Source organism: Vipera berus (assembly GCF_964194415.1).
Source record: "Vipera berus genome assembly, chromosome: W".
NCBI classification, from domain to species: Eukaryota; Metazoa; Chordata; class Lepidosauria; order Squamata; family Viperidae; genus Vipera; species Vipera berus.
Window position 1 is genome coordinate 75,570,119 of NC_138210.1, and position 27,411 is coordinate 75,597,529.

Consider the following 27,411-nt stretch of genomic DNA (forward strand, 5'->3'; position numbering starts at 1 on the left):
CCCACGTTTTCCCCATCTCCGGCTGAAATCCTCGGCTACCCAGCCCGGCTTCCTTTCCCCGCGGCGGGGCGAGGGGGCAGCGTCTCCCCGCCCCGCCGGCTTTGTCACTGGCTTGTGACAGGAGTCCTTCTTCTCCCTTCCCTCCCGCCCCCCCTTCCCTCCCTCTCCCCCTCCCTCCCTCCCTCCCTCCCTCCCTCCCTCCCTCCCTCGCAGCTGCTGCCTGCCAACACACCCGGAGCTGCCCGCCTGGCACACCCAGCTGGGCGAGGGTCCCTCCCTGCCCACCGCGCCGCTCTCTCGCCGCCAGGACCCCCCCCCTCCGAAGCCCTCCCCGCGGCTCAGCCCCTCTGAAGGACACGCCAGGGTCTCCGGCAGGCCTCCCCCCCCTCCCCGCTGCGCCGCGGAAGCCGCATGGATGGAGGGCAGGCGAGGCGCCTTCTGCTCCTCCGCCGGATTTGAACCAAGAGGCGGCAGCCCGGCTGGCCGGATCGGGGAGCGGCTTCCTGGCGTGCAGCGGATCGCCAGGGGGGGCAGGAGGAGGAGGGGGAGGAGGACGGGGAGCGGCGCCCCCCCGGCGGCCCCCTAAAGCCGGCCGGCTTCGTGGGGCACGATCCCCGACTTTCCCGCAGGATCCCGGGACGGCAGCTGCTCCATCCGGCCAGGAGGAAGCGGGGATCCTTCGCGCCGCACCCCGACAGGCTGATGGGGACCCCGACTCCTCTCCGGCCCCCCGACTCTGCTGGATCTCGGTAGCTGAGAGAAGAAGAGGAGGGTCACCCATCCTTGACCCGGGAGATCCCCCAGCCCCGCCGCCCCCCGCCGCCCCCCAGCCCCTCCGGATGGGGCAGGCATGGCCGCCTTAGCCAGCTCCCTGATCCGGCAGAAACGGGAGATCCGCGATCCGGTGGCCAGCCGGCCCGTCTCCACCCAGCGAAAGGTCTGCCCGCGAGGGACCAAATCCCTCTGCCAGAAGCAGCTGCTCATCTTGATCTCCAAAGTCCGGCTGTGCGGGGGGAGGAAAGGCCGGCTGGAGAAACCCCCCGGTAAGTCCACTTTGGCGGGAGGGGTGGGCGGGCGCCTGCCCCCGCCCTGGAGGGGCGAAAGGGAGGGGCCCCAACTGGGTTGGGGGGGCTTATTTCTCCCGGTCGGCGCCGCGGGGCTCTGCTTTGGATCGGGGCGCCCCCTCACCCCCGGAGGAGGGGGGGTTGTAAGGATAGGGCCAGGGTGAGATCCAGGATCCCTGCTGGCCGGTAAGGTTTGCTGATTCAAGGTGGACTCTGCTTTTCCCAGGGGGCACCAGCAGGAGGCGCTGTGCAGGGTGGAGAAGCGGGGGGGGGGGTCCTTTCCTGCCGGCGCTTCCCAGGGTCACCTGCAGGGGGCGTGCGATCAAGTTGGTTTGATGGATTAACCACGGTAGTGGAGTTGGGGGTGCCAGGGCACCCGGGCCGGCGGTTGTGTGGAGGGTGGGTAGGAAGCCGGGGTACAGTTGTGGATTGCGGTGGGCAAGGGCCGTATCCGTATCTTTAAGGACACCCTGTTAGGTCAACGGGGTGCCAATATGTACCGAACTGGGTGCCAAAACCGGGTGCAGTAAAAAGTTTTCTTATGGAGGGGTGTGTGTTTGTGTGTGTGTGTGTGTGTGTGTGTGTGTGTACAGTGCCCCCTGTTGGCCAAGAGTCTTTTTGCAAGGGAGGTGGTTGTATGGAAACACCCCAAATTTGGGGGGTTCGATCCAAGAATTGGTTCTTGTCAAACGGTATAGGTTCTCCTGCCTGAGCAGGGGGCTGGACTAGAAGACCTCTAAGATCCCTTCCAGCTTCCATTCCATTCCATTCTATTCTTATTCCTTATTCCTTATTCCTTATTCCTTATTCCTTATTCCTTATTCCTTATTCCTTATTCCTTGTTCTGTTCTGTTCTCAGCAACAATTCAGAAGTGGGTCGTTTTGTACGGGATGGTTTATAATTGAGGAGGGGGTTTCCTTCACGCTTTGCATCCCAACCCAAGTTGGAGGCGGGGAAGCCTCTTCCTCTCAACGTGGTGAGCTTTGGTCTCTGCAAAACTGCCAGGGAAAACCTGGATTTGGACACAGGTAGTCCTCGACTCACACCAAGTTCATTGAGTGACCGTTTGAAGTTTCAACCGTCAGGGGGGGAAAGGGACTTAGGACCGTTTTTCACACTTAACGACCGTTGCAGCCTCCCCACGGTCATCCTGCGATCCAGATTCAGACGCCTGGCTACTGACTCGTATTTGTGACGGTCGCAACATCCCGGGTGTGTGTGTGTCACGCGATCCCCTTTTTTGCAACCTCCTGACCAGCAAAGCCCATGGGGCAGGGGAAGCCGGACTCACTTAACGACCACGTGGCTAAATTAAGCCCTGCGGCTTAATGACGGTGGCACGAAAGGTCGTAAAACGGGGCAAACTTCGCTTGAGAAATGTTTCCCTTAGCGACAAAATTTGGGAGGGGGGGGCTCAATGGTGATCGTAAGTTGAGGACTTCCTGTGTTTTGGGGGGGCGTTGTCCGGTGAGCCTGGATTTCGCCCAGGGGGGGGACACTCGGGGTTGTGTGTATATTTGCAAACCGGTTTGAACTTTCGTGTGTGTGGCTGGGCACGTGGGGCCCTTCCCCTCCCCCAGGAGAGGGGGGAGGAGTGAGTGGGTGTGCATTCACACTTGCACTGAGAGTGGCAAATGGCACCCCCCCCACCCCCCCACCACCCCCCATAGCGCAGCAGGAAAGGCCCCATTTGGATCAAAGACGGGAGCTGCCTCCACCCCCCCCCACCTTTAGGGAAAGGGGGCAGTTCACGCGGGGGGGGGGCTTTTACTCGTTGCCCCTTCCGGGGGGGGGAAAGGCAGCCGGTTTGGATGGTCTCTAGGTTGCCCCTGGCCAGTCGGGAATTCCTTCCTAACTTCCTGTTCTTCCTCCCTCCCTTCTTTCCTGTTTTCTCCCCCTCCTTCTATCTATCCTTCCTCTTCCCTCTCTCCTTCCTTCTTTCCTTCCTTACGCCCTGCCTTCCTATTTCCTTCCCTGTTTCCTTCCTTCCTGCTTCCGTCTTTTTCTCTGCTTCCTCCTTCCTCCTTCCTTCTTTCCTGCCTCCTTCCCTCCCTTCCTATTTCCTTCCTTCCTGCTTCCTTCTTTCTCTCCCTCCTTCCTTCTTTCCCTCCTTAGTCCCTGCTTTCCTGTTTCCTTCCCTATTTCCTTCATTCCTGCTTCCTTCTTTCTCTCTCCTTTCTCTCTACCTCTTTCCTTCTTCCTTCTTTCCTGCCTCCCTCCCTCCCTTCCTATTTCCTTCCTTCCTGCTTCCTTCTTTCTCTCCCTCCTTTTCTCTCTCCTCCCTCCCTCCCTCCCTCCCTCCCTCCTTCTTTCCTTCCTTTTCTCTCCCCCTCCCTCCGTACTCCTTGCCTTCATCCTGTCTCCCTCGGTTTCCTCCTCCTCCTCCTCCTCCAGGCCTCTTGGAGGGTCTCCCCAGATGGCTCGGCAGAAAAAGGCCTTAAAGGATGGGGGGGGGAAGGGGGGGCAGCAGCCAGAGCCCTTTCAGGTGTGGGGAGCGAGAGAGATCAGCTATTCATTTTAAAGGCCTGTAAAGTGAAAGCTGATGCTGATGCTGGGGGGGTGGGTGGGGGTTTAGAGGCACTGGGATGACCCCAGATCTCCTCCACAGGACCCTTCAGCCGAGGAGCAGGAAACACCCCCCCCACGAAGGCTGATGGGCTGAGAGGGGGGGGAAGCCCTCTCCTCTGGAGCCCCCCCCCGGCCTGTTTGGCAATGGGTCCAGTGTGTGTGTGTGTGTGGTGGGAGGAGAAGGATCAAGAGCCCCAGGATTCGTTCTCGTCTCGAGGTGAATCAGGAGCAACCTTAGCGATGGGTAAGGAAGAGCCCGGGGGTCCCTGTGTGTGGAGGGGGCGGGGGCGGCCATGCGTGACCGCCCTTGGCCCCTTGGGCCTATCCCCAGTGGGGATTCGGATGGGAAGCGGGCGTTGGGGAGAGGTCTCTTGAACCTCTGGAGGGCCCATCGGTTCCAGCCGGGGTGGAGAATATTTGTAGCTCAGGACTGAAATGTGGGGTCCTTGCTGCTGGGGAGACCCACTTGCTGAGGGGGGGGTCAACCCTCCTTCCATCCATCACCAAGATTTGGGGCAAGATTTCCCCCGGAGGTGATCTCTGCGTGGTCCCCTTTCCCCCCAACGCCTCTGCTGAGAGGCTGCTTCTCCAACCCACGGCAGAGCCTCTGGTAGTCCGAAGACCCTCAACCCAATCAGCAAAGCCAAGTGTGTGTGTCGGGGGGGAGGGTCTCATTTTTGCACGGGCAACGCAAGTAAAAAAAACCAGTCGGCCCTTGGATTTGTGCCACGCCGGGCACCAGCTTGGCATGGTGACCGTGCCCCAGAGGGGCAGAAGTGGGGGTGTCCCTTCCCCAGGGAAAACCTGCAGAGGGGACCCCCCCTAAAGATCCTCTGGGCAGGGCAGGAGTGGGGGTTAAAAGGGCACACGATGACATCACCGCAGGCTCTGGGTTCCGGGTCATGCCACCTCGGTTGGAAGGGAGGGGCGAGAGAAAGAATTAGCCGGCAACATTTTAAGCCCTTTTTTAAAAAACCCTTTTCCTTTATTCCCTTTTTCCCCCAAATAAATTTATTTCTGCCTGGAGGAAACAAAAGTTTTGAGGTGGGAGGCAGCCTCTGCCACTGGTTTACTCCCCCCCCCCCCCGCCACTGCCCAATCTACAGCAGCCCCAAACTGCCTCTTTTTTCCACCCTATCCCTACCTCTTTTTTTGGGGAGGGGAGACTGGGTGTCAAGGAAAACCGGGGGGGGAGCGGGCTTTATATCCCTGTTTCTGGGTTGGAGTAAGAAAGCTGCTGGGTTTTTCCTGGGAGTAAATTTGGCAAATGGGGAGACCGTCCGGCGATGGGTGGGTGGGTGGAGGGGAAAGACCAAGAGGCCCGGAGCGCCGATGCTATTCATGATTTCCAAATTCAGCCGAGTATCGGAAAGAAATTATGTAAAGGCACTCCGGATTTAGCCGGCCTGTCAGCAGATAATCCTCCGGTGCCGAAACAGAACGGGATCAAACTGGGGTTGCGCGGAGAAAAGGCAGGGAAAAAAAACAACAAGGGTGAATTCAAATCTGGGCCACATCTGGCCAGCGGTGGCAGGCCAAAATCCAGCCGAGAAGGACGGATGGGCTGCGCCTTGAGAAAAATGGCGGCTTGCTCTGTGCCCAACGCATGAGCACAGGGAAGGGAGGCAGCCCCCGGTGTGCCCACGCCAGCCCCCTAGGGGCCACACATACCTCCGTGGCACAGAGAGGGTCTCCGTGGCAGGGGGAATTTTCTCTGTCCTGTCTTGCTCAGCCAGGCGGCCGCCAGATGTGCGAATGGGGCCTGTCCAGCGGTGTGTGGCTGCTGCATTAGAGGGCAGGAAAGCCTTGGGAGGAAGGGGTGCCAAACGCTCTGTGCCAGCCCTCCGTGGCAATCCTGGCTGTGCACTTCGGTTCGTGGAACAGGAGACGGGGGGCTGGACTTTGCAGGGAGGGACCCACTTCTGCCTCTGCTCGCCTTTGTCACCAAGGACACATGGAGGGGAGCTGGGGGGGGGCTTGGCACTCCACGGCACAGCCAGTGAACTGTGCGGTTCCAGGCGGCTGCGACAGGCGGTGAGCACCGGCCCGGGATGCCACCGCCCCCCCACCCCTGCAGCCTGCCCAAGGTGGGGAGGAGGCAGGCGGTGGGGCTGGCAGGATCTGATTGATTACGAGCGGCAAAACCTTTGAGGAATGGAGGTCAGGAGGTCAGATCTTTAGTGATGAAGGCACTAGGAGCCTGTGAGTTCTAGTTCGGCCTTAGGCACGAAAGCCGGCTGGGTGACTCTGGGCCAGTCACCAGGAGACGGTGAATTCTAGTCCTGCCTTAGGCAGAAAACATCCAGGAACCCCTCGCTTTCCGACCGTTCATTTAAAGTTCCAAGTTACAACGGTGCTAAAAAAAAAAGGAGAGAGACTTAGGACCGGTCCTCGCACTTACAACCGTCGCAGCGTCCCTGTGCTTGCAATTTGGGGTGCTTGGCAACCAGCATGTTGCAGCATCCTGGGGTGACATGATCCCCACTTGAGAACGCCCCACAAGCAAACTCAGTGGCGGAAGCCAGATCGGCCGAAGGGTGACCGTGCGGTTGGTTTTGTGACCAGCCGGGGTGGTAAAACGGGGCGTGGCTCGCTTAACGACTGCACTACTTAGCGTTTGACGTTTGGGTCGTAACTCGAGGACGGCCGGGAAAAAGACCCGTGCTGGAATCATCCCAAGACTATCCTGTTCCAGCGTCCCTCCTTCCGGCAACCAGCCAGCTTCCTTCACGGAGGTGACCCTCAGGAGGTGGAGATGCCAGCCTAGGTGGCATCTGCTCCAGCCATGGAGACTTCAAGGCTGATGGAGTTGCTTCAACCTTCTGAAGGTCATTTCAGATGAGTGTTGGCCAACCTGGGCAAGGGGAAGATAGGTGGATTTCAGCTCCGCACAGCTGGCTGGGGAACTCTGGGAGTTGAAGTCATTGGGGGGGATATAAGCCTGGCTGAGGCCTGGTGGGGAGGCTCCCAAGCCCGGGTTCAAGCGCACACACATGTGCACACGCTTTGCGTCGGCTAGCCGGGACTCTCCCGCTAGGCAGCCAAAGCAGAGCGGAATTTGTGGGTTTCTTTGGAGGAGAGCATCTCTGAGCATGTTGGGCAGCCTCAGCCAGAAGTTCAGCCTCGAAAGCGCTCTGCATGTGCTCGGAGCTCCTAGGATCCGCTGCCTTGCTTTTCAAATTTGGCCCCTTGAAGGTGCGTGGACTTCGACTCCCAGAATCCCCCCAGCCAGCAAAGCTTTAACGGTGCCCAGATTGAGAAACACGGAACTAGATAGCCCTTCTGGCCCCTTCCAACTCTATCATTGGTCGCTGGCTGGGGAATTCTGGGAGTTGAAGTCCAAACACCTTGAAGTGGCCCAGGTTGAGAAACACCGAACTAGGTAACCCGTCTGGCCCCTTCCAACTCTATGATTCGCAGCTGGCTGGGGAACTCTGGGAGTTGAAGTCCACCCATCTTCCAGTTGCCCCAGTAGACAAACTTCTGGGCAGTTTTATCGCCTTTTACGACTTTCTCTCGCCCTAATTGTTAAGTGAATCCTTGCAGTCCTTAAGATATGAACACGGTCGTGTTAATTGACTTTGCTTGTCAGAAGGTTGCAAAAGGGGGTCACGTGTCAGTTGTCAAGCATCTGAATGTCGATCACATGACCAAGGGCATGCCACAACGGCTGTGTGAAAGCGGTCTTAAATCATGATTTTCAGTGCCGTTGTAACTCGGGACGGTCGCTAAATGTTTAGTTTAGTTTTTAGTTTTATTTAATTTATATACCGCCCTTCTCCCTAGGGACTCAGGGCGGTTCACAGGGCATATATAAATTATGATACAAAAGTTAAAATAAGATTAAACCAATGCCCAAATAAAAACAATAATACAATAATAAAAACAACAATTTTAAAAACCCATATTCCCCCATCAGGCCAGACCAGCTAATTCAAATAAGTGGGTCTTCAGCCCGCGGCGGAAGGATCGGAGATCCGGTGCCATCCGGAGCTCAACCGGCAGCTGATTCCATAAAGCCGGGGCGCCCACAGAGAAGGCCCTCCCCCTGGGGGCCACCAGTCGACATTCTCTGACAGGAGGCACCCTGAGGAGGCCCTCTCTGTGGGAGCGCACAGGGCGGAGGGGAGTCGACGCCGGCAGCAGGTGGTCCTCGAGGTAACCCGGGCCCATGCCATGTAAGGACTTAAAGATCATGACCAGGACCTTGAACCTCACCCGGAAGACAACTGGTAGCCAATGCAGCTCGCGGAGCAAAGGTGTAACATGGGAGTACCGGGAAACTCCCAAGACAACTCTCGCGGCCGCATTCTGTACCAGTTGGAGCCTCCGAGTGGTCTTCAAGGGAAGCCCCATGTAAAGAGCATTGCAGTAGTCCAGGCGAGAGGTCACGAGCGCATGAGTGACCGTACACAGGGCATCCCGGTCCAGATAGGGCCGCAGCTGGCGCACCAGGCGAACCTGGGCGAAAGCCCCCCTAGTCACGGCCACTATATGGTCTTCCAGGGTAAGCCGTGAATCTAGGAGGACTCCCAAGTTGCGAGCCCTATCCACGGGGGGGTAAGAGCTCACCCCCCATAGAAAGCGATGGAACATTTTGAATGTCCCGGGATGCCGGAATGCACAGCCACTCAGTCTTGTCAGGGTTGAGTTGAAGTCTGTTCCTCCCCATCCAGACCCGAACCGCCTCCAGGCAACGGGACATCACAGCGAGGGCATCACTGGGGTGGTTTGGGGTCGAAAAGAAAAGTTGGGTATCATCGGCATATTGATGATACCCAACTCCAAAACCACGAATGATCTCACCCAGCGGCTTCATATAGATTGAACAGGAGAGGCGAGAGAACCGACCCCTGAGGGACTCCACAAACGAGAGACCTAGGGGCCGATCTCTGCCCCCCTGCCAACACCGACTGCGAGCGTCCCAGGAGATAGGAGGAGAACCACTGAAGAACTGAACCCTCCCCCGTGCCCGCTCAACCCGCGCAGCCTCGCCTTTTGGCCGGGATCCGCCACACACACACACACACACACACACACACACACACCCCTCCATCCTGGCCGCCTGCCGATGTTCCTGGACCTCCGCTGCCAGGAGCCTCTTTGCAGTTGGCAGCGCCCCGGCCTGGCAGCCGGCCAGCTCTCCGCCCCCGCCCTCCCCTCCCCTTCGCCCCCCTCCCCGGAGCTGTGCAAGGTGCGGGACGGAGGGGGGGCGGCAAAGGCCGGCGGCCCCCTCTCCGCGTGCCACGCGCGCGGCGCTTCCAAAGTGCCACCTGCGCGAAGCTCTTCCAACTTCACCGGGTCTCTGTGTGTGCGTGCCTGTGTGTGTGTGTGTGTGTTAAGGGGGACCCTTTGGGGAAGCCCTAGTTCCTCCCCCCCCACCCCGACCCACCAGCTCGGGGTCCAGCCCAGCCCCCCCCCCCTTTCCGTTTTCATCCCAGCGAGGGCACCTTGAGCCGGTGCGGCGCGCTTCACCCGGCCAGCCTGGTTCTCTCCTAGCCCCCTTCCCCAACCTCCCCATTGATTTCTCTTCCTCCCCCCCACGGTGCCAACCTCCAGGACCCCCCCCCAGCCTTGCTCCCCCGGAGATAAACGCTCCTCCCGTCCCACGAACCGGCCCCACCTGGTCCGGGGCAGCCCCAAAAAAAGAAGCAGCAAAGCGCTTTTCATTGAACCCCCCGGAGCTTCCTGGCAATGCCCCACTTGGGAGGACGGGGAGGGGAGGCTTAGAGGGAGGGGAGGGGTCAGCCCGGATGGGGGGTCTGCGGCGGCCGTCCCCCCCCCCCGCCGCCAAAGCCCGCCGGGGAACCTCCGAGGGGCTTCCCTGGAGAACGACCGCGCCCGCCTTCCGCCCGAGCGGCGGCGATTGCAAACTCCGAGTTCCCATCGGAGGACGGGGGGAAAAACACGAGGCGTTTTTATTGCCGGGAATAAATTTATTTATGCCAGAGTCCACGAGGCCAAGCGAGGCGCTCCGCTCGGCTGGCGGAAAAGAAAAAACAACCCAACAGCCTCGTTTTATCGGCCGCTTGACGGGATCGATTCGGAGGTGAAGCCCGGGGGCGGCGGCGGCGGGGCGGGGCCCCCTGCCAGCGTAACTCAGACGGGACTTGTGGGGGTACTACCCCCCCCGACACTGCCCTCTCTTGGGCACAGCTTCCCCAGGACCCCCGCCCCCAAGTCAGCTGCTAGGATAAACAGCGCCTTCAGATTCACTGAAAGGCTGGGGACCCCCTGGATCTCTCTTAACGCCGCCCCCCCCCGGGCTTTTCCCCGACGCCGTTGGTCTATTTTAACGCGCCCTCCCCCCCATGGCTTTTCCCCACCGCAAACGTGCGTACGTCCCACTAAATCCGAGCCGTATAAATAATTTGCACGCTTTGTGGAGGAAAGCAGCCAAGTCGCTCCGGGTATATTTAAGGATAAGGGGGCGCATTTGATGGAGAGGGGGGGGGGAGGAGGAGGAGGAGGAAAGAGAGAACAAATGTTATAAATGAAAGGGAGCCCACTCACTCAGCCATGCCCTTCCCCTCCTCCCTCCCACCCCACCCCACCCCCACTCCCCCAGCCTGCAGCTCCCCACTAATTTTCCGGCGCAGCTGCGCTCTTGCGTGTGCGCGCTTGTGTTCTCCGAGGTTTAAATTATACAGCCGGGCAAGTTCCCCTGACCCCAATTCTAGATTTGTCAAACGCTCCTGGCCTTATCCACATTCCCCCCCCCCCAAAAAAAAAAAGATTGGTCCTGCTGGGCCCTTCGGCCAGCCGGCCCAGGGACATGGGAGGGGGGGTTGTTTCTTCAAGCCTGCATCCCCCAGCCCTCCCATGTCCGAAGTCTCTTAGGGGTGCCCCTTCTGTTCCCCCACCCCGCTGGCCCTGTCTTTGCAGCAGTTTGCAGCCCTCATGCTTGCAGGTTAGGGGGTCGCCTCCCCCACTGCTCAACCGGGGGGGGGGGGAAGAGCCCTGACATCCTTGCCCCGCTGACCAGCCCTGCTTGGCTTCGTTTCCCCCACGCCCTGCGGTGCCGGAGAGTTATCTGGTCCAAGAGCACCACCGCCAACCTGGGTAGGCTACCCCGTTCTGGGTCAGCCCCCCGTCTTCCTCCCTCCCTCCCTCCGTCCATCAAGGCGGGGGCCCTGCCTTCCGTCCATATTCCACTGCTCCCCCCCCCCCCGGCATCTGGGTAACCTTGTAGGGAGCTCTCTCTGCAACGGCGGCTGGCTGCAGCGTGCCAGGCAGGGAGTGTGCCAGGCCAGGGGAGGGGGGGGGCACAGGCAGGCCTCGGGGCCATCCCAGGCCGGCCGCTTGGGGGTGGGAGGGGCTCCGTCGCCCTCCCCCCTGGGGCGTTGCACCACCTCGCTCGGCTGTCGGGAGCGCAAAAACGCAGTCACCTTGATCTCGGCCTCGCTAGGCTGGAATGGAAGCGGGGCGTTCAAAGGCTCGGCTTTGGGTCCGCTGTGGGGGGAGGGGGGGAGTAAGGCTCTCCCCCTCCCCAACCCAGGCTCCCCCTATTTTTATCTGGGGGAAGAGAGAGAGAGAGAGAGACGATAAGACCGGGGTCATCCCTGCAAGACTCCGAAGCGAAAGAGGTCCCCAAAGCGTGTGCAGAATCCTCTCTCTCCTCGGATGCCTTCAGGATCGGGAGGGGAAACGCCCCTCCCTCCCAGCGTTACGCACCATGGGTCTGCTGGTGTCTGAGGATTACCGCAGTGCAACCCCCCTCCCCTCCCCCCCCCAGCGCCGGTTGGCAATCCAGGTTTAAAAGAGCTCAGGAAGGAAAGGTGAGGGGAAATCGATGGCGAATTGTGTCAAGGAATACACACCGGAGAGGCGGGTTTTTTTTCTTTTTCTATCTGACCTTCCAGATGCGCAACACCCAGCCAGAAGGGAATGCCCCTGCGGGGGGGGAGGGAGGAGGAGGGGGAGGTCGTGTGAATGGCAATCCCGGCAGGCCTTGGACGCTGCAGAGCGGGGGAAGCCTGCACACACACACACCCAGGGTCAAGGCCCCGAAGAACAGAAACCCAGGGAGGCGGCAAGACGCGCGGGTTCCTGTCCTTCCTCGGGGGTCGGGGTGGGGGCTGCTCGATGCCATAATTAGGTACCACACACACACACCCCTGCGGTTTTGCACGCTTGATCCCACACTTAAGGGAGGCGTTGCGAACGGCCGGTGGTGATGTCAGCGTCCTTGGCGGATGGCGCAGTCCGAGCTGGGATGGTGTGGCTGTTGCGCCTTGAAGCCTCCTGGAATTGGAGAGAGGCAAAGGCGATTTGCACGGTGGGGGGAGGGGGGAGGGGGGAGGGGGGGGCTTATGAAACGTGGCGTGAAGTGGGGGGGTTGTTTTCCCTCCGTGGAAGAGTCAGCCGGGCTGAAACGGTCCGAGGGAAAAGGGGGGAGGGAAGGAATTTGGAACACTTCTCTGGGGGAAAAGAATTGGGTCTAGTGGGGAAGGCAGCAAGATAGAAATCAGGAGACGGGGGAGTTCTAGTCCCGCCTTAGCCATGAAAGCCGGCTGAATGACCTTGGGCCAATCGTCAGGAGAGGGTGAGTTCTAGTTCTGCTTTAGGCAGGAGAGCAGGCTGGGTGACTGGGCCAATCACCAGGAGATGGTGAATTCTAGTCACTCTGTAGCCACGACAGCCGGCTGGATGACTTTGGGCCAGTCACCAGGAGACGGTGAGTTCTAGTCTCACTTTAGGCATGAAAGCTGGCTGGCTGATTTTGGGCTAGTCACCAGGAGACGGTGGAAGTTCCAGTTCTGCTTTAGGCACAATAACTGGTTGGGTGACTTTGGGCTAATCACCAGGAGACGGTGAGTTCTAGTCCTGCCACAGGCATGAAAGCCGGCTGGGTAATTAGGGGCCAATCACCGGGAGATGATGGGAGTTCCAGTTCTGCTTTAGGCAGGAGAGCCGGCTGGGTGACTGGGCCAATCACCAGGAGACGGTGAATTCTAGTCGCTCTGTAGCCACGAAAGCCGGCTGGGTGACCACCAGGAGACGGTGGGAGTTCCAGTTCTGCTTAAGGCAGGGTAACTGGCTAGGTGTCTCTCAACCCAACCCACCTCACAGGGATGTTGTGGTGGAGGAAATAGGAGGAGAAAGGAGCATCGGGGCATCTCTGCCACCCTGAGTGGCAAACACATTACGGGCAGGATTTTAATTTAAAAAAGAAAGAAAGAAAGAAACAGGATGTGGGCAATGGCTGCACCCCCTGGAGGGCTTTGGAAGGAAATTAGATCCCAGGACGTTAGGTGCTATAGGCTTCTCAATTGCTGGAGAGAGCATGTGCAGAGGGCCAAACGATGCTCCAGGGCAGCTTGGGGGCATCCCCGTGGCCTCAGCCTGGCACCAACAAGAAGCCTGGGCAAGAGGTACCTTTTCCCAGGTGCCACCTCATCCTTCTTAGGCTCCTCCCTTCCTCCGGGTGGTTGGGCCTCAGTCTTCCCCTTCTGTGAAATGGGCACACACCTGGCTGGGAGACCTGGGAGGGGACCGGGAGGCTATTAAGGGCTGGACCCCGAACTCACTCAGCCCCCGGAGGCTCTGAAGCCAAGAGATGGGTTCCGAGTTCAGACTCTGCATTCCATGTAAAGAAATGATGCCTGGGACCCCCAGCAGGGCTCATTATAAGGATTGGGGGGGGGGAAAGCACCCCCACCTGTGGCCAGACTCTACCCCCCACCCCAAAGTACCTGCCCACCCCACCCCCTGAACAGCCCCGTTTTCTCTCCCCATTATGAGTGCTGCAGGGTCCATCTGACACTCGGAGGCCGCCTGCCTCTGATCGTATGCAGAGAGTGACCCTTGCAGCTTTCAGAGCATGTGCAGAGGGCCCCAGATGTTCTTTAGGTGGAAGCCAAAGGCGGAGCAGCAATCAGACCAGGGGTGGGCAACTAAGGGCCCCTTTACGACTGATGGACTTCAACTCCCAGAATTCCTCAGCCAGCCATGCTGTCTGAGGAATTCTGGGAGTTGAAGTTCACCGGTCGTAAAGGGGTCCTTAGTTGCCCACCCCTGAATTAGCCTAATCCGAATTAGGAAGGGAAGAAGGACGCAGGGAGATCCTTAAAATGACCCAACTTTAATGGGCGTAAGTGGACGGGGCGATTTCCTGTCACGTTTATACAGCTCGCTTTCAATCCAGCATTTCTGTGCTTCCTGACTGGCCTACCTCGCAGGGCTGGGAATATGATAAAAAAGCAGCTTTCTGCTGGAAGGGCCGGGCAACTGGCCTCTACTTAGAGGATCAAGCTTGATCCTAGGGGTTAATGCACTGGGTTAGAAAGCGGGAGATGGTGAGTTCTAGTCCTGCCTTAGGCACGAAAGTTGGCTGGGTGACTTTGGGCCAATCACCAGGAGACGGTGAGTTCTAGTCCTGCCTTAGGCACAAAAGTCGTCTGGGTGACTTTGGGCCAATCACCAGGAGACGGTGAGTTCTAGTCCCGCCTTAGGCACGAAGACTTTGGGCCAATCACCAGGAGACAGTGAGTTCTAGTCCTGCCTTAGGCACGAAAGTCTGGGTGACTTTGGGCCAATCACCAGGAGACGGTGAGTTCTAGTCCCGCCTTAGGCACGAAACCCAGCTGGGTGACTTTGGGCTACACCCTCTCTCCGCCCAACCCACCTCACAGGGTTGTTCTTGCGGGGGGGGGAAAGAGGGGGAGGAAGAAAATATGTCGCCTCTATCTGCCGCCTGGCGTTCTTTTTGGGGGGAAAAAAAGCAGGATACAAATCAATAAATCTCCTGGTGGCCTCCCAGCCGACTCCTAACCAAGTCTGATTCCCTTTAGCTTCTAAATCAGCAATGCTCACCCCCAGCAAAACAAACACCCTTTATCCAGCTTATTCTTCTATTCCAGGGGTAGGCAACCTCGGCTCTTTTATGACTCATGGACTTCAACTCCCAGAATTCCTGAGCCAGCCAAGCTGGCTCAGGAATTCTGGGAGTTGAAGTCCATGAGTCATAAAAGAGCCGAGGTTGCCTACCCCTGTTCTATTCCATTAAGGAAGCAGCGGGCACCTCCCTCTTCTCCTCCTCCGCTTAAGCCCTAACATTGGACGCTCTTCCAACAACCTTCCGCCCCTCCTCCCGCTCCTCTCCAACCCACATTAGTAGATTGGAAAATCTCCCCCCCCCCCCCCCCGCCTGGTGAGAGAGACCTATTTTTTTTCTTATTTTCTTTTTTTAATTTGCTTAAGAGGCTCCCGCAGATGACAGGGCCAGAAGGCGGATTTTTTTTTTAAATTTATTTTTTAAATAGCATGAAAAAATGGAAATAAAAACCAAGCTTTTGTTCCCCCCGTCCTCGCTCTGCTTCCAAGACCTGTCAAAAGGAGAACGGAGGAGACTTTGGGAGAGGGATTAAAAAAGAAAAAATAAATGAAGAGAGAGAGAAACCAAGTTGCCAAGGAAAGGCAGCTTTCCAGATAGAGATGTCCTGAAAAGGTTGGAGTTTTTTTTTGTGTTTTGGCGCCCGAGAGAAAAAACACACCAAAGCATTTCCTTCTTTCCACGCAGCCGATTTTGCTTTTGCACCTGCAGATCACCTCTGGGAGAGCCTGTGTGTGTGTGTGTGTGTGTGTGTGTGTGGTGGTTTTGTGGGGGGGGGGGGAGGAAATCAGTCTGCTTTTAATTTTGAGAGCCTGGGTCTGCGCCTGTTTTTTTAGGAGGGTCTAAAATGCCCCTCTGTGGTGAACTGTGAACTGTGAACTGTGGTGCTGGAGAAGACTCCTGCGAGTCCCTTGGACTGCAAGGCGATCAAACCGGTCAGTCCTAGAGGAGATCAACCCTGACTGCTCTTTGGAAGGCCAGATCCTGAAGCTAAAACTCAGATACTTTGGCCACCTAATGAGGAGGAAGGACTCACTGGAGAAGAGCCTCATGCTGGGAAAGGTTGAGGGCAATAGAAGAAGGGGACGACAGAGAATGAGGTGGCTGGATGGAGTCACTGAAGCAGTAGGTGTGAGCTTAAATGGACTCCAGAAGATGGTGGAGGACAGGAAGGCCTGGAGGAACGTTGTCCATGGGGCCGCGATGGGTCGGACACGACTTCGCAGCTAACAACAACAACAAAATCCCCCCCCCTTGGGCATTTTGCGCTGCTGCCGTGTTTTGGGCACCGGGGAGAAGGAGAAGCAGACAGGAGTTACCACCATGGATATTGAAGCAAGACAGCCTGTTATACGGGACGAGGTTTCTCTCAACCCGGACAACTTTAAGACGGCTGGACTTTCAACTCCCAGAGCTGAAGGAATCCTGGGAGTTGAAGTCCACCCGTCTTAACGAATGAATGAACCTTTGTTGTCAAAGTACAACCAGTTGTCCCGGTTGAGAAAAATGGATATACAGGCAATTGATGGTGGGGTGTTCTTTTTGTGTGTGTATTTTTGAGGGAAGAAAAGCATTGAAAACTGACTTTTCCAACGCAGAGGGTGGTGAGGACAGCAAAAAAGATTATCGGCAGTTCACTGCCTTCTATCCAGGACGTGGCCTATAAGCGACGCTTATACGTATAGGGTCCAGAGGAAGGGTCTGGGATGCCCCCCCCCATCCTCTCCATGACCTGTTTTCCTTGTTACCTTCATGGGGGGGTGGGCTTCGTGGTACCCGAAGCAGAACATCCGGATTCAGCCGCAGTTTTGGGAACTCTTGCTAAGCACATTGATTTGTGCTTTCGATTGTAAGCCGCCCTGAGTCTTCGGAGAAGGGCGGGATATAAATGGGATTAAAACAAAAACAAAAAAAAACCTCTCGAGCTTCCTCTTTCCGTTACGCGTTCCAGAGGGAGGCTGATTAATATTTCTACGTATACATATCTCTGGGTGTGGGTATCTAGTGTGTACAGCAGGTGTGCGTATGCGTTGTGTATGGGTATGGGTAAATATATACTTGCCTTTGAGAGCAAGCAAGAGGATTTCATTTTTAATGTGGGCCAGGGTGCCCAGAGTGAAAAGAAAATGACATTAAAGGTTATCTTATCTATCTTATCCTTTATGAAGGAATTCACTCATAGAGTCGCTAGGCTTTTTTTTAATCAGTGGGAGAAATAGTCCATATCTCAGAACACAGAATGCAATGCTCCTTCCTTCCTTCCTTCCTTCCTTCCTTCCTTCCTTCCTTCCTCTTCCTTCCTTCCTTCCTTCCTCTTCCTTCCTTCCTTCCTTCCTTCCTCTTTCTTCCTTCCTTCCTTCCTCTTCCTTCCTTCCTTCCTTCCTTCCTCTTCCTTCCTTCCTTCCTTCCTCTTCCTTCCTTCCTTCCTTCCTTCCTCTTCCTTCCTTCCTTCCTTCCTTCCTTCCTCTTTCTTCCTTCCTTCCTCTTCCTTCCTTCCTTCATTCCTCTTCCTTCCTTCCTTCCTTCCTTCCTTCCTTCCTTCCTTCCTTCCTTCCTTCCTTCCTTCCTTCCTTCCTTCCTCTTCCTTCCTTCCTTCCTTCCTTCCTCTTCCTTCCTTCCTTCCTTTTCTATTTCTCTCCTTCCCTCCTTCCCTCCCTCCCTTCCACCCTCCCTTTCTCTTCCTTCCTTCCCTCCTTCTTTCCTTCTGCTTCTCTCCTCCCTCCTTCCCTCCCTCCCTCCTTCCTTCCTGTCCTGGGTGTTGTTGTGGGTCTTTTGTGACTCTGTGTGTGACATGTTTTTCCAGCCAAAGAGTCGGCCGGTGAGAAGATCAGAAAACCAATAGGAAATTGGCAGTACCCTTTCTGACACCAATTTGTCACAAAAGGCCGAAGGGCGGCGGCGGGGGGGGGGGGGCGGGCACTGCTCCCCCCACCCTTGTGAAGCAGGACCCCGAGACTGGGGCAGGCATGGCAGAGTCTGGCACAGTCTGAAAGGCCCCCCCCCATGGGAGCAGAGACGCCTGCTCGTTCTTGGCCGGGATAGACCCCCCCCTCGCAGGTGCTTCTTGCTGCCTCAGCTGCTTCAGGGCAACGGAGGCCCATCCCTCATGGGGGGGGTCCGTGGAGGCTGCGGGAGCAAGGGGGAGCGGGGGGGGGCACAGAAACGAAGAACAGAGCTGGTACAGATCAGGACTGCTGCCGCTCGGCGGCCTTGGCAGAGAAGGGAAGGGCCGGACGATCCCTGCTGGGTGGGCAGGAAGGTGGATGTAGGGGGGGGGGCACCGGGCTTCCCCGGAGGGAGGGGGGGTGACATTAACAGGGGCATTCAGGCCCTCCTCCCACCCTCTCTCCTGCCTCCTTTCCTTCCCTCCTTCCTTCCTCTTATCTATTTCCTTCCTTCCTTCCCTCCCCCTCCCTCCCTCCTTCTCTTCCTCCCTCCCTCCCTCCTTCCCTTCCTTTTTTATTTCTGTCCCTCCCTCCTTCCCTTCCTCTCTTTCCCTTCCTGCCATCTTTCTTTTTCCTTCCTTCCTTCCCTCCTTCCTTCCTCTTTTCTATGTCCATCCTTCCGTCCCTCCCTCCCTCCTTCCCTTCCTCCCTTCCTCCTTCCTTTCCTTCCTTCCTTCCTTTCCTGCCATCTTCTTCCTTCCTTCCTTCCCTCCCTCCTTCCCCTTTTCTATTTCCCTCCCTCTCTCCCTTCCTGTTTTCCTTCCTTCCTCCCTTCTCTCCTTCCTTCCCTCCCTCCCTCCCTCCCTTCCTTCCCTCCCTCCCTCCCCCTTGTCCATCAGGGGGTCCCGGTGCCCCCCTGCCCACGCAGAGCTCTGGCCGTGGAGGCAGCGCCGGGCAAGGGGACTCGGGCCGCCCTCCACACGGACCCTCCCTTCCTTCGCTCCAGGTGGAAGCGGCTCCGCTGCCCCCTCCCTCCATCCCTGTCGGAGAAAGGCTTAAATCAGCCCCCGTCCCGTCCCAGGTGTGTTGGCCCCCCAGTCCCCCGGAACGGCCCCTGTGCGGCCCCAGGGCGTCGGAGGGCGCCACCTTGGGGAACCGTCCTGGGGGGGGCCTCGCAGGGGCTTTCGCTCCTCCCCCCCTAATCTCCCTCCCCCCTTTCTCTTCTCCCCCCCCCCCCAGCAGAACCGCAGCTGAAGGGCATCATCACCAAACTCTTCTGCCGGCACGGCTTCTACCTGCAGGCGCGCCCGGACGGCAGCCTGGAGGGGACGCGGGAGGACGGCAGCGGCTTCAGTAAGCGCCCCCGGGGCCCTCCCCTCCCCTCCCCTCCCCTCCCCCGCCTCTTTCCTGCGTAGGGGCCTTTGCTCCCTGCCCCAGAGCTCTGGGATGGAGGGGGAGGGAAGCAGCGGGTGTGTTGGGGGGGTTGGACTAGAAGGCCTCTAAGGTCCCTTCCAGGTGTCCCGCTCTGGCCTCGGAGCCCCGCAGGTGAAGCTGGGGCGGGACCCCTCCAGCCTTTACTCTGAAGCCGCCCCTCTTTCGGGTCTGCAGCTTTCTGGGTCCCTCCCCGCCTCCCCCCCCCGCCTCCCCCCCCCATTCACCCCCCTCCCGTTCTGGCCGCGGCCGGCTTCTCTCCGGGGAGGAAAGGAGGCCGCGCAGTGATGGATGGTGCGCCCGCCCCGTCTGGCAGGCCGGTCTCTGTCTGGGCACGTGGCCCGTTCCCCTGCCCCCCCCCCCCGTTGCAGCTGCCTGGCGGCCCCGTCTAACACCCATCAGCAGTTCTCCCCCCCCCCCAGTGAAGGTGGGGCCGGGGGCCATAAAGCGCACTTGGGAGATGCCAGATGCTCCCCCCTCCCCGCCCCCGGCTGGGTCTCCTCACCTGCCCCCCCCCTTCCACCCTGAACCCTGGGTTGCAAACCTAGAATAGAATAGAAATAATAGAATAGAATAGAATAGAATAGAATAGAATAGAATAGAATAGAATAGAATAGAATAGAATAGAATAGAATAGAATAGAATAATAAAATACAGAATAGAATAGAATATAGAATAGAATATAGAATAGAACAGAATAGAACATAGAATAGAATAGAATATAGAATAGAATAGAATAGAATAATAAAATACAGAATAGAATAGAATATAGAATATAGAATAGAATATAGAATATAGAATAGAATATAGAATAGAACAGAATAGAATAGAAATATGAATAGAATAGAATAGAATAGAATAGAATAGAATAGAATAATAAATAATTACAATAGAGTAGAGTAGAATAGAATCATAAATAATTAATAGAATAGAATAGAATAGAATAGAATAGAATAGAATAGAATAGAATAAAATACAATAGAGTGGAGTGGAGTGGAGTGGAGTGGAGTGGAGTGGAATGGAATAGAATAGAATAGAATAGAATAGAATAGAATAGAATAGAATAGAATAGAATAGAATAGAATAGAATAGAAGCTGGAAGGGACCTCGGAGGTCTTCTAGTCCAGCCCTCTCCTTCCCCCCCACCCACAAGCAGGATAACCTACATATCTTGTGCCCATCCCAAGATTCCTTCCTGTGGGAACGGATGACCTCCCGGCCTCTTTGGCCACACCTGCCATAACAGAGATCAGAGCGAGGGTTGTCAACGACATCTGCAGGCTGTCCCCGATTTACAACAGTTCATTTAGTGACCGAAGTCGCAACGTCACTGAAAAACAGGGAGGTACGACCGTTTTTCACACCAATGACCGTTGCAGCCTCCCTGGGGTCTCCCGATTGAAATTTGGACACTTGGCCACTGACTCACGTACGTATATGACGGTCGCAGCGTCCCCTGGGGGAGTGTGTGTGTCACGCGATTCCCCTTTTGCCATCTTTGGCCGAGCAAAGTCAACGGGGAAGCCGGATTCACCTCACGACCGTGTGACTGACTTTACAGCGGTAGTGATTCACTTAACAACGGTGGCAAAAGGTCACAAAATGGGGCAAAACTGGGGTCTTACCTCTTCTTCGATCTCATTTATGCATAAGGAGGAGGCTCCAGATGGTGGGATCCACACAACGCCTAAAGACTGGAGGGTCCTCCGTCTCTGGCGTTTCTGCAGGAGGTTTGTAGCGGGTTGCTCTAGTCTAGATGATCTTCGGAGTCCCCTTCAAGGTTCACAATGGGAGGGAGACCCTGCCCCGTCTCCTCTGGAGGAGGAGGAGGCAGAAATGATTACAGGCAGTCCTTGACTTACGACCACAACAGAGCCCCCAAAATTGATGTTGTTAAGCGAGACATTGGTGAATCGTTTTACGACCAGGAACATGGTCGTTAAATGAATCTGTCTTCCTCTATAGAGTGTGCTTCTCGGACGGTCGCAAAACGGGATCACGTGACCCCAGGAGACCCTGAAACCATCATAAATATGAGTCAGTGGCTGAGTGTCCGAATTATGATCAATTGCTGCAATGGTCATAAGTGTGAAATCCAGTCATAAGTCCCTTTTTTCGATTGTAACTCCAAACGGCCACCAAACGGTTGTAAGTCGAGAACTTACCTGTAGCTGAGCCTGTCACACCCCCCCCAAAAAAACCTGGGCTATTTGGCGGAGACCCCCTCCCCAGGTCCTCACGCAGGGGGGGGTGTCCTGCCCCTCACTCCCTATTCTCGGCTGCTACGCATTTTAAGGGTAGCATTTTAATTTTCATTTTTGAGATTTTGTCCCTTGAGGAGATGGGGGGGGGTTGTCCTCCCAATTAAACTAAATTAACTTGCACCTGGTTATGGGTTCAAATTTAACCACCGGGGGCTCCAAGCTGGGCTGGGCTGCCAGTTGCCGATCCCTGATACTCAGCGGTCAATAGCCGAGGCCCTGGCCTCCTCTGAACCCCCCCGGGAGGCAACTCTCCCCCCCCCTTGCTCCTGGGGTACTTTATTGCCTGCCTCATGTCTGAAGACCCCTCCCCTCCTCTCCCTGCCCCACCCCACAGCGTTCTTCAACCTGATTCCCGTGGGGCTCCGGGTGGTGGCCATACAGAGTACCACATCTGGACAGTATGTCGCCATGAACGCCGAGGGATACCTCTACAGCTCCGTGAGTACGCCGGCCCCGCGTGGTCACTTTGGGGGAGCAACATGGGTTCCGTTGTCCTCAAAACAGGCGGTTGTCTCCTTCGCCCTCCTCCTGTCCCGATCTGGATCGCTACCTCCTTTTCGCCCCCTGCAACTCTCCAAAATCGGCCACGTGGAGACCCGTGGACTTCAACTCCCAGGATTCCCCAGCCAGCCAGCATTTACCAGAATTCCCCATGACTAGGATGAGAACAAAGGTGGCTAGATTACATTATCGCCATTTTTGGATCAGGTTAATTTTTTGGGATAAGGTTAACTTCCTTAAGAGACAGTGGGTATGCAGTAAACGTAATTTATCTGGATTTCACCAAAGTGAAAAAAGCTGGCTGGGGATTTCTGGGAGTTGAAGTCCAGCAGCCTTAAAGTGGATGAGGAATTCTGGGAGTTGAAGTCCAGCAGCCTTAAAGTGGATGAGGAATTCTGGGAGTTGAAGTCCACCAGCCTTAAAGCAGCTGGAGAATTCTGGGAGTTGAAGTCGCCCAGTCTTAAAGTGACTGAGGAATTCTGGGAGTTGAAGTCGCCCAGTCTTAAAGTGACTGAGGAATTCTGGGAGTTGAAGTCCACCAGTTTTAAAGTGGCTGAGGAATTCTGGGAGTTGAAGTCCACAGGTCTTCAAGTTTCCAAGGCTGACAAAGACTGCTGTGGAATTTAATTTGAAAGAAGATTTGGGGCCCGGGCAGCAGGTCTCTCACACACATACACACCACCCCCATTTATTCCAAAGACCCTCTACACCCACCTCCCCTCACCCCAACAATGAAGCCCAAAGGGAACCTTGGAACCCCCCCCCCCCTCAGTTGCAAGGGAGGGGCCCTCATAACCTGCTCAGTTTTCAAGAAAGACCCAGCAGGTCCAAATGAGGGACCCCCACAAATTGGGGGGTGGGAGCCAGGCACTTCCTAACAACCCCCCCCCATCACCACCACAGTTCTACAAGATGGCGGATGAATTTTACACACCTTGTCCTGGACTTACGACCATTTAAAGTAAATTATGTCCATTCCTCACATTTATGACCATCGCAGTGACGGGATCTAAACCCAGACGCTTGGCAACCAACTCGTACTTACGACGGTCGCAATGTCCCCAGGGTCAGAACTGGGGAAGCCAGATTCACTCAGCGACCGCGTGACTCCCTTAACAGGGATTCACTTCAGAGCCGTGGTGAGAAAAACGGTCTGTCATAAAACGGGGCGAATCTCTGTTAACTGTCCCGCTTAGCAACAAAAATTTGGGGCTCGATTGTCGTCCTAAATCAAGGACCACCTACATTTCTTATCCTCCTCCATGTGTTTTATTCCTCCTCCTTTATACACGTATCCAGGATGGTTGATCTTCCCCCACCCACCGCCCCAAAAGCAGCAGAGATGGAGGGGGGGCAAAGGATGTTTTGTGCCGGGACATTTCGCTCTGATTAATGTTATGGCTTCCTTCCATTCTCGGAAGGCAAAGAGTCCAGCTGGATTATTGGGGTGACAGGCAGGGAAGAGCATCGCCATCTGGTGGACGGTCCCTGCTATTAACACACACACACACACACACACACACACACACACACACACACACACAACCCCACAAACACACCCAAAATTTGCCCTAAATCCGGGCGGGCGGATGGGGTGGGGGAAGAGGAGGTTGGTATGGAAAATCTTGTTTTAGGACGAATGGAATGGAGGAATTTACCGAGAGATTACCAGCAGTAGGAACACGGATTTGCCTTTAATCCTTTTTGTAAAAAAAAAAAAAAAACTCGCCTCCCGATGCAGTCGGCCGTTAGGGAAAGGAAGAGACTTTAAAGACGGCGTGCCTGTTTTAAAATTCCTGGCCTTTGCCAAGGCTGGATTATTTTTAGAATTATTTTTAGAATTATTATTACTATACTATACGACATGGTTATATGGGACTACATCCACACGGAGGGAAGTAAGCAGTAGGATACCACAAGGCTCCGTCTTAGGCCCAGCACTCTTCAATATCTTTACTAATGATTTAAATTAGACGAGGGAATAGAAGGGGGACTCATCAAATTTGCAGGTGACACCAAACTGGCAGGAGCAGCCAACACCCCAGAAGACAAGGGAACTTGGAGGTCAACTAGTCCAACCCCCTGCTCAGGCAGAAAACCCTATACCATTTCAATAATAATAATAATAATAATAATAATAATAATAATAATAATAATAATAATAATAATAATAATAATAATAATTGTTGTTGTTGTTGTTGTTAGCTGCAAAGTCGTGTCCGACCCATCGCGACCCTATGGACAACATTCCTCCAGGCCTTCCTGTCTTCTACCATCTTCTGGAGTCCATTTAAGCTCACGCCTACTGCTTCAGTGACTCCATCCAGCCACCTCATTCTCTGTCGTCCCCTTCTTCTATTGCCCTCGATCTTTCCCAGCATTAGGCTCTTCTCCAGTGAGTCCTTCCTTCTCATTAGGTGGCCAAAGTATTTGAGTTTTAGCTTCAGGATCTGGCCTTCTAAAGAGCAGTCAGGGTTGATCTCCTCTAGGACTGACCGGTTTGATCGCCTTGCAGTCCAAGGGACTCGCAGGAGTCTTCTCCAGCACCGTAGTTCAAAGGCCTCAATTCTTTGGCGCTCAGCCTTTCTTATGGTCCAGCTTTCACTGCCATACATTGCAACTGGGAAGACCATAGCCTTGACTATACGCACTTTTGTTGACAGGGTGATGTCTCTGCTTTTTAGTGTGCTATCTAGATTTGCCATGGCTTTCCTCCCCAGGAGCAAGCGTCTTTTAATTTCTTGGCTACAGTCCCCATCTGCAGTGATCTTGGAGCCCAGGAAAACAAAATCTGTCACTACCTCCATTTCTTCCCCATCTATTTGCCAGGAATTGAGAGGGCCAGATGCCATGATCTTGGTTTTCTTAATGTTAAGTTTCAACCCAAGTTTTGCACTCTCCTTCTTCACCCGCAACAAGAGGCTCTTTAGTTCTTCTTCACTTTCTGCCATTAGAGTGGTATCATCTGCGTATCTTAGGTTGTTGATATTTCTTCCGGCAATCTTAATTCCAGCTTTTGATTTATCTAGCCCTGCCTTTCTCATGATGTGCTCTGCATATAAGTTAAATAGGCAGGGCGACAGTATACAGCCTTGCCGGACTCCTTTCCCAATTTTGAACCAATCAGTGGTTCCATTTTTGCATGAAACGTTCCCTTCATCTCTCCAATTTTCTTGAAAAGATCTCTGGTCCTCCCTATTCTATTGTTTTCTTCTATTTCTTTGCACTGTTCATTTAAGAAGGCATTCTTATCTCTTCTAGCTATTCTCTGGAATTCTGCATTCAATTGGGCATATCTATGTTTTTCTCCCTTGCCTTTCGCTTCCCTCCTTTCCTCAGCTATTTGCAAAGCTTCCTCAGACAGCCATTTTGCTTTCTTGCATTTCTTTTTCTTTGGGATGGTTTTGGTTGCTACCTGTTGTACAATGTCGCGAACCTCTGTCCATAGTTCTTCAGGCACTCTGTCTATCAGATCTAATTCCTTAAATCTATTTGTCACCTCTACTGTATATTCAACAGGGATATGATTTAATTCATACCTGAGTGGCCTAGTGCTTTTCCCTACTTTCTTCAGTTTAAGCCTAAACTTTGCAAGGAGAAGCTCATGGTCTGAGCCACAGTCAGCTCCTGGTCTTGTTTTTACCGACTGTATAGAGCTTCTCCATCTTTGGCTGCAGAGCATATAGTCAATCTGATTTCTGTGTTGACCGTCTGGTGATGTCCATGTGTAGAGCCGTCTCTTGGGTTGTTGGAAAAGAGTGTTTGCTATGACCATCGTATTCTCTTGACAAAATTCTATCAGCCTGTGCCCTGCTTCATTTTGTACTCCAAGGCCAAACTTGCCTGTTATTCCAGTTATCTTTTGGCTTCCTACTCTAGCATTCCAATCCCCCATGATGATAAGGACATCATTTTTTGGTGTTACTTCTATAAGGTGCTGTAGGGCTTCATAGAACCGGTCAATTTCATCCTCTTCAGCACTGGTGATTGGGGCATAGACTTGGACTACTGTGATATTGAATGGTTTGCCTTGGATTCGAACTGAGATCATTCTGTCATTTTGAGGATTGTATCCCAGTATTGCTTTTCCTATTTTTTTATTGACTATGAAGGCTACTCCATAGGATTCTTGCCCGCAGTAGTATACCTGATGGTCATCTGAATTAAATTCACCCATTCCTGTCCATTTTAGTTCGCTGATACCTAAGATGTCGATGTTCAGTCTTGTCATCTCTTGTTTGACCACGTCCAGCTTTCCTTGATTCATGGATCTTACATTCCAGGTTCCTATGGAGAAAACATCTTTACAGCATCGGACTTTCCTTTCACCACCAGACACATCCACAGCTGAGCGTCCTTTCGGCTTTGGCCCAGTCGCTTCCTTCTTTCTGGCGCTACTAGTACTAGCCCTCTGCTCTTCCCCAGTAGCATATTGGACGCCTTCCGACCTGAGGGGCTCATCTTCCAGCGTCATATCGTTTTGCCTTTTGGTACTGTCCATAGGATTTTCATGGCAAAGATACTGGAGTGGGTTGCCATTTCCTTCTCCAGTGGATCACGTTTTGTCAGAACTCTCGGCTATGACCTGTCCGTCTTGGGTGGCCCTGCACGGGATAGCTCATAGCTTCATTGAATTACGCAAGCCCCTTCGCCACGACAAGGCAGTAATCCATGAAGGGGAATAATAATAATAATAATAATAATAATAATAATAATAATAATAATAATAATAATAATAATAATAATAATAATAATAATAATAATAATAATAAATAATAATAGTAGTAGTAGTAGTAGAAAGGGACCTTGGAGGCCATCTAGTCCAACCCCCTGCCCAGGCAGGAAAGCCTATACCATTTCAGTAGTAATAGTAGTAGTAGTAGTAGTAGTAGTAGTAGTAGTAGTAATGTTGAAAGGGACCTTGGAGGCCATCTAGTCCAACCCCCTGCCCAGGCAGGAAAGCCTATACCATTTCAATAGTAGTAGTAGTAGTAGTAGTAGTAGTAGTAGTAGTAGTAATGTTGAAAGGGACCTTGGAGGCCATCTAGTCCAACCCCCTGCCCAGGCAGGAAAGCCTATACCATTTCAGTAGTAGTAGTAGTAGTAGTAGTAGTAGTAGTAATGTTGAAAGGGACCTTGGAGGCCATCTAGTCCAGCCCCCTGCCCAGGCAGGAAAGCCTATACCATTTCAATAATAATAATAATAATAATAATAATAATAATAATAATAATAATAATGATAATAATAATAATAATAATAATAATAATAATAATAATAATAATAATAATAATAATAATAATAATGGTAAAGGTTCTCCCGCACATGCGTGCTAGTCGTTTCCAACTCTAGGGGCTGGTGCTCATCTCCGTTTCAAAGCCGAAGAGCCAGCGCTTGTCCGAGGACGTCTCCGTGGTCATGTGGCTGGCATGACTAGACGCCAAAGGCGCATGGAACACTGTTGCCTTCTCACCGTCGTGGTCCCTATTTTTCTACTCGCATTTTTACCTGCTTTCGAACTGCTAGGTTGGCAGAAGCTGGGACGAGTAACAGGCACTCACTCTGCTACGCGGCACTCGGGATTCGACCCGCCAAACTGCCGACCTTCTGATCGACAAGCTCAGTGTCCTAACCCACTGAGCCACCGCGAACAATAACAATAACAATAACAATAACAATAACAATAACAATAACAATAACAATAACAATAACAATAACAATAACAATAACAATAACAATAAAAATAACAATATAATGTTGAAAGGGACCTTGGAGGCCATCTAGTCCAACCCCCTGCTCAGGAAGGAAACCCTATCCCATTTCAGACATCTCAGCTTGTCAGGAAGTCACAAAAGGGGATCACAT

At 54.3% G+C, this 27,411-nt stretch overlaps 1 protein-coding gene across 1 annotated transcript in view; it reads left to right on the forward strand.

Moving 5' to 3' along the window:
- Positions 1 to 850: 850 nt before the first annotated feature.
- LOC308676811 (fibroblast growth factor 11-like) overlaps positions 851 to 27,411 on the forward strand; it is a gene marked incomplete at its 5' end in the record, with an annotated part of 28,879 nt that continues 2,318 nt past the window's right edge. The window contains 3 exons of the mRNA XM_081342841.1: positions 851 to 1,043; positions 18,595 to 18,705; positions 21,382 to 21,485. Of these exons, the coding sequence (XP_081198967.1) occupies positions 851 to 1,043; positions 18,595 to 18,705; positions 21,382 to 21,485 (408 nt within the window). The remainder of the gene's footprint in view (positions 1,044 to 18,594; positions 18,706 to 21,381; positions 21,486 to 27,411) is intronic.